The sequence below is a fragment of the Anopheles aquasalis genome, chromosome Y, assembly GCF_943734665.1.
Source record: "Anopheles aquasalis chromosome Y, idAnoAquaMG_Q_19, whole genome shotgun sequence".
Taxonomy (NCBI): Eukaryota; Metazoa; Arthropoda; class Insecta; order Diptera; family Culicidae; genus Anopheles; species Anopheles aquasalis.
Window position 1 is genome coordinate 5,311,855 of NC_064879.1, and position 6,971 is coordinate 5,318,825.

General features: G+C 48.6%; 1 protein-coding gene across 10 annotated transcripts in view; it reads right to left on the bottom strand.

Annotated features, from left to right (window-relative positions):
* Window positions 1–6,971, bottom strand: part of LOC126579943 (tropomodulin) — a 25,914-nt gene continuing 18,943 nt past the window's right edge. For 4 of the 10 annotated variants that reach the window (XR_007608482.1, XR_007608481.1, XM_050243724.1 and 1 more), the window contains one exon: window positions 2,401–2,586. Coding sequence is in view for 3 of the 10 variants with exons in the window: in XM_050243725.1 (XP_050099682.1) it covers window positions 2,546–2,586 (41 nt within the window). In the remaining 7 variants the exon portion in view is untranslated. Of the gene's footprint in view, window positions 1,115–2,400; window positions 2,587–4,195; window positions 4,963–6,971 lie in introns of those variants that run through there. The other 6 variants (XR_007608477.1, XR_007608483.1, XR_007608480.1 and 3 more) reach the window with 4 other exon arrangements.

The following is a 6,971-nucleotide window of genomic DNA, read 5'->3' on the forward strand; positions in this document are numbered from 1 at the left end:
AAAAGAAAAACAAAAAAAAAAAAAAAGAACACAAACCATCTACGTACGGGCGCGAATATCTGGGATATAAACGTATTGCAACCGAGCCTTGGAGCCCTAACTAGCGATGACCATCCGACACGCAAAGACGCGCACAAGCAAACTAAGGGCGGCAAAGGGTTAGCGACAAAGCCACCTCCACCGGTGGGCGATGGGATCGTTGATCGGGTATTCGGATTCAGGCTTGCGTTCAGCCGCAGCTAACCCGCCTCCCCCTGCACACCCTCTTTAACATTCATGTTCGGTAAGGTAATCGTGGAAACGCGGAAAAGCGCATTGTAGCATTGGCCTAGCATAGTAATAGCAGTAGTACTCCTGTTCTCGCTCACCCCCTCCCCTCCCCCCTTCCTCACTTTCGCCTTTGCGCTCTTCTTTCTCTTCCCTTTCTATCATTTTCGTTCTCTACGCGGACAGAAAAAATGTTTGCAAAAATAAGGATAAACATGTGTCTGATGTTGATGTCGACAACAACAAGAAGACGCGAAAAAAAGGGGGGGGAGATGGGAAGGTAGAAATAGAAGCAAAAAACGCGCTCACGGAGCCGGTCGGCCGGCACAAGCACAATTTAAAAATAGTACAAGCGCCGATGCGCCGCCTTGGTTCGCTTGCTGCGCACCGTACTCGGCCGATCCCTGGTGGCCTGGCGTAGGGTGTGGTTTTTTAAGCAAGGCTCAGCGGGAACAGGAGCGGCACGAATACCGCAGTGCACACGAACGAGCGATTGAACGCCTCATCACATCCTCGTTTAGGCGCAGTTCTCTAGCTGGTGTTCCTCTTAATTCTAGCTCAAAAGCAGCGAAGGTGATCCTGCTGCTGCTGTTGCTGCACGATCGCCGATGGTACGGAAAACCTAAAAAGCGAAATCCAGTCCGGCCAACCCGTGACGGCCCGTGATCGTTCCGTTCGCTTCCGCTTGTTACACCTCGGTGGTGAGAAGGGGGATGGGCAGGGTGGTGCTGCGGCGGTGGTGGTGGCGGCGGTGTTGTTGTTGCTGTTTGCTGGGGGAAGCTGGTTTTTTGGGGTGTCGTTCGGCGATCGGCGTCTTACTTGCGTTGATTAAGGCGTGCTTGGCGTACTGAAAGAAGAGGGAAGCAAGGGAAGGAAAGAAAAAAAAGGACATCATCAGTGCCCCCCAGGGTGGGGTGGAATGTCAGGGAGGAGAAATCACACTCGCTCTCAAAACAGAGCACACAAATCCGGATGTTGCAATTTTTGCATTCCTGTTTTTTTGCGTTTGTTTTGCAACGATTTTTATTGCCCGGATGGGATGCAGAAAACAACAGAAATACGGTCACGCATGCGAATGGGGCAGGGTGGAGGGGGGGGGGGGGGCTAGTCCGATTGGACCGCCGAAGAAGAAGAAGAAGAAGAAGCCGAATATGAGCGCGGTACGATATGCAAACGACAAACGGAACGAGCGCCACAAGACAAAAGGGATGTCTTTTCCCTACGATTTACGGCACGTTAATGCGATTAGTGGCGTCAGTGCGTAGTGGTTTTAGTAGAGCTTTGCGAACATTTGTTGTGCGATGCGTGTGGTGGTGGTTCACAACAACGGGTCTTTTTACAGTAGATGCCGAGGAGGTGTTGCAGTTAGTTTTGTCGTAAGGCAGGATGCGTACAACCGAGGAGAAATGCTTGTTAGGGGGAAGGACAACGCGCTGTTACGTCATAATGGGCGCACACATACACACGCAAAGTGAGCAAAGCGACATACGAGAACACGCGGGGAACACTGCTGCTGCATACTTCACTGAGGCGTCACTGAGGTGGGGCAGACGGCTGACGGCAGCTAGATGCCAAACAGGCGTATGGCTTCGATGAGTGTGTACGTGTGTGCGCTGTGATCGCCAACACCACCACCGATCACCGATCGATCGATCGTTCCGGGCACAGGAAGGAGGTGCTGTGTGTGAAGGTGAAGGAGAAAAGGCTGCTGCTGTTGCCTGGTGATCCTGCGGCTAGGGACGCGGTACCAGTGCGGTTTGTTTATCGTCTTAACGGACAGGCTCGCGGAAGTGCTCGCGCTCGGCAATGGGCAGTAGTAGCTAACGGTGAGTTGATCTGGTGATATTGACAACAAATTCTCCCCTAAGGGGGAACTTGCCCGGGGGGGGGGGGGGGGGGAGGGGTTCGAATGGGGAAGTAGCGGGGTCGGAATAGCCCTCAGCCCTTAGCGGCTCTGGTGGTGCTCTGCTCTGCTCTAACAATTATACGGTACGTCTACTAAATTACACAATATACGATTCCGATCCGCTGCCAATGCGTGCAGTGATAACGGGGGTTTTGTCTACAAAACACACACACACACACACTCACTCACAACACACGACGACGTCAGCTCGAAGGTGTGAGGTGAGTTGCTGGTCTACCGGAACCGGATCTAATGCGCGGCGACTTGTGGCTACTTGAGCCTTGAGGGGGTTGGTTTTTATTTGTTTTTTTTTGTTTTCTCTGTTTGTTTATTTAATGTAAAGAGGCAACTGTTTATGCACATTGCTTTGCTTTAAATTACATTCTTAGCCATGTTATAGCGTGGCCTTCGAACTGGAATTGAGAGTGTGTGAGAGACGGGGGTGCAAATAAACCGACGGAAAGGAGTGATTAAAACCAGCCCCAAAATAACCAAACCGGTTCATTGATTAGGTTAGTTAAGATTCGTTGAGGTAATTCGTGACAGAGAAAGAGGTAAAATGGAAAGTGGCCGAGCAGAATGGAGAAGAGGAAGAGAGAGAGAGAGAGTCATTATGGTAATAAAATGTAAAGAAAAAGAAAAGAGAAAGAAAGAAAAAAAGAAAGAGAAAACGAGATCAGTTACTCCTTCACCTTACCTAGAGCGACGCAGTGGACAAAGAGAAACGATTATAAAATAAAATACAAAACAACAACAAAAGAAACCAATAAGAAACGCTCAAACTGAAACCGTGAACAGTAACAAAAAATCAATTAGAAGGGGACAGGGGAAAAGCTAGTGCTGATGAACGACACAAGAAAACAACACAAGCGGGAGCGAAGGTGAAACAAATTGGCTTGGCCCAGGTCCGAGGTTAGCGCTCGCCGTGCCACCAGAACGCAGACCAGGTAACCAGGGGGAAATGGGGAAAAACAAACGGGCTCGCAGAATCCGGGGTGGCCGGGGGAAAACTTCAAACCAAACGCAAACACGGGGGGGGGGGGGGAGGAACAAAAAAAAAACACTCCACAGGGAGACTGTGTGCATTTCCACGGAACGGAACACAGCAACGTGTAGCCAATCGGTTTTTAGGGGAGGCGGTGGTGAAGGGGGCGACATGAAGAGAGAGTGGTGGCTAGGGGGATGAATGGATGCTGCCGATTCCACATTCCGTTGCCGTTACGGGCGGGACGCTTTTCTCGAAAAGCGATTGCCGCTATGCAAAAGCCAAAAGGGAGAGTAGCGCGAGAGAGAGAGACGAGATGATGAGATGAAAAAGAGGGTGGTCCGGTGGACAGTGGATAAGGCGCAGCGTTAGTGGAAACCCGTGCGAATCGTAGGGTAGCGCAGGCGCGCAGGCGGCGATTAATTATTATTAATTATCGGCGATCCCAATCGATCCCCGTAGACGTTCATTTCATCCATTCCGGATTTTGCTCGTGCCTGCCCTAAACTGATCATCAGTGGGCTCATCGCACAGCAGTTTGCAATTGGACTTATTGTCCCTTTGTTTCGTTTTTTTTTTCGTTCGTTCGTTCGTTTGTTTTGTTTCTTTGCTCGAACGGAAAATCCTGATGGCATGATGGCTGAAACGAACGTCTTTGCTAGTGGGAAACGAGTTGGTAGAGGTAGGGATGGGGATGGTTTATGATCACACTTGATCCGGTGAATTGTTGCTGCTGCTGCTGCTGCTGCTGCTACTGGACAAACATGCAATGTAAGCGATCAGCCGCGTGAGCAAAACCAGATCGGTTCGATACTTTGTGTAAGTGTCTGTGTTACGCTTCGAGGGCGCAGCTAGAGCGCATCCTGAAAGGCGAAGCTACTTGGAACGCACAATCGAATTGCCAATGCCAATGGTGTGTTACTGGAAAAAAAAAAGTGAACTTGGTGGGATCGTGTGAGTGGATCGTGAAAAACCATCCAATAAAAAGAAAAGAAACTAAAAAAAAAAAAATGGGCAAGCCGTATGAATTCGTATACCTGCCGACCAGGATCACACTCACACCTCCGCGCACACTCACTGCGTCAGGTGCAGAAATGTAGGGTTGTTTGCTGGTGTGGTTGCTGCTGTGTTGTTGTTGTTGCATTGTTGTTTTTTTTTCATGTTGCTATGGCTGTTGCTAGTAGTTTCGCGTGGTTCGTCCAACACCAAGTTACTTTTAGAGGATAGTATCCTATTTATCGGCACCATTCGCCCGGTGCCCTCCAGCATCCGTCGCGCGCGGCTGTTCCGGTGCTGTTTTTTTTTGTTTGTTTGTTTGTTTCATGATCCCTTGTGGTTGACAATGGGTTTTTTCTTCGATAGTTTCACTGTTCACAGACTGTGTATGGGTGGGACTGTGCTGGGTGGGTGCGTGTGTGCCTGTATAGATTGGATTCGGGTGCTTTGCTTCGTCTGCGTTGTTGGTACTGGTGCTGCTAGCGACTAAGAAGTTGAGGTCTGGCTACTAGCGGTGTTGTGGATCACGGTCGGCACGAAAACACAGAACGTACTGCATCAGCAGCAGTGATGGAGTAGAGTAGAGTACGAGTAGTAGTAGTAGTAGTGGTAGAAGAACAAGTAGTAGCAGTAGAAGTAGTAGTGGTAACAGTGGAGTGGTAGTGGCGCTGGAAGGAGGGCGCTTCCGCTGCAAAAAATGCTCCCGACGCCACAACTCACACACCTCCTCACTGTATCATGGTTGTCTGTTTTCTATGCATGTTTTGGAAAAATCTAAACTGCAGCCGTTGCGAGAGATTTTTTCTTACTGCAGGCCACCCCCGTGGAACGTTATTCGTTGGTGTTGTTGTTGTTGTTGTGGGGGGGGGTGCAGCGGAAGATGACAATAGGGGGGAGGGGGGGGGGGGGTGGAGGGTGTGAAAACGGGTAAGGTCGCAAAGAAAAAAGAGAAAAAGGAAACGGAAGAAACGAAAAAAAAAAACGGAAAAAGAACGGTCAGATGGGTCAGTCACACAATGGCACCGTCGTCGTCGTCGTCGTCGACTGTACATCGAACCTCAAATATACATCAAGTGAGGGTTTAGGGGGGGTGGGGATCTGGTGGGGGAGGTTGAGATGAATTCGATAATTGATGGGTAATCGTGTGCACGTGAAATGCGGGTTCTGAGTGACAGTTCGCGGACACTTTACAACGGTGTGCGACCAAGATGCGCCGATGGTGACGGTGTTATCATATACACAGAAGGGGGTGGGGAAAAGCGTGAGGTTGCTGATTGCCCAGCCATGATGATCTTCTGGAGGGCCCAGCCGAGTCCCCTTCCCCTTCCTCACCACAAAAATGTTACAACTTCGAGCGTGTGCGATGTGGTGGTGGTGTTGTTGGTGTGTTGCATGAATTGGGTAGACGTGTATTCGGCCGGCACAAAAAAAGAAAGATATGATCGAGTTAATGGAAATGTATACAAAAATCAAATCAAATCAAAAACAAATGGAACCATGTACACGAGCACACATATCGGAACACGGAACAACAAACATAACCCAACAAAAAAAAACGGAACCAAAAAGTCCTGTTCAGGATGAGGGGAGTGGCATGGAGTGAATGAGTAACAGAACAGAACAGAGGACAGCGGGAGGAAGGTAGAGTGACACTACGGGGTTCTGCAGGGCTAGGAAGAGTAGTTGATGAAAAGGGGAAAAAAAGAGACACCATACACACAAGGAGAAAATGGAGCAGCAGCAACATCTACACGATGCAAACGGGAACTAAACTAAACAGGAACACAGGTTGCATTGTTCGCGCACCAGACAAACCAAACACTTTTACAGATGAAACAGGTAACAGCGAAAGTGTGGGTGAGAGGGTTACAACACCATCGACAGAATAGTACAACCGCCGGGATAGCCGCAGGGATAAACGCTTATCATCTTAACGTCTATCGGGGTTTGGACCTTTGGACCGCCACGGAACATGGAGATACAGATAGAGATACAGGGCAGGCATCGATAGGTACAGTGGATGGAAAATGAGCAGTGAGGTCTGTCGATTCAACGATGATGATGAATGTGGGTCGATCGTTGGGCGTTTACGCGTTCAGCTCTCCTCGGCCGTTGATGCAGCGGAAAAGGATCACAGGATAAAGTCAAGGACAGAGAGAGAGAGAGAAAAAGAGAGATAGAGAGCGTGCACGAGTGTGAAGGGAAGGGAAAACGGAAGTAGGAAGTCGATGATGAGGATGGTGAAGCCGAACGGTGCGTTCAAGGCATGCGCAACTGGACATGGTTTTAACCGGGGGGGGGGGGGGGGGACTTCGGTATTTAATTTTGTTTTGTGACACATATTTTTAACATTTTTCCCTAAATGCTTATCCTTTTAAGAGTATTATGTAAAGGTTTTGGATCAATCGAAGCAAAACTAACAAAGATATAGATTTTTGATAATCCGCGTTTCATACAAGGCTCCATGCAGCCCGCTACTTTGAAGAACGTTTTCAAAGTCGGTGCCCATCGTACCATAAAAACTACTCGACCGATCGATCTGAAATTTTTAACACATAATCGGTACACCTTTTTCCAGGTAGTCCCGTCCTATCATTAAAATTGTTGATACTTTTTTTCAAAATAGTTATGTAAAGTTCGTTTTATTTGGCAGAATCGCAAAAGGCATCACTTTTTCAACTTCAACAACCTGCCAAAAATCGAAAAATGAGAATATCAACAAAACCTCTCCAAGGCTACCTAGATAAACTTATAATCTTTCTAACGAGTATCGATTTGTAGTTTTCTTTTAGCCCGAAAACACCGAAGTCCCCCCTT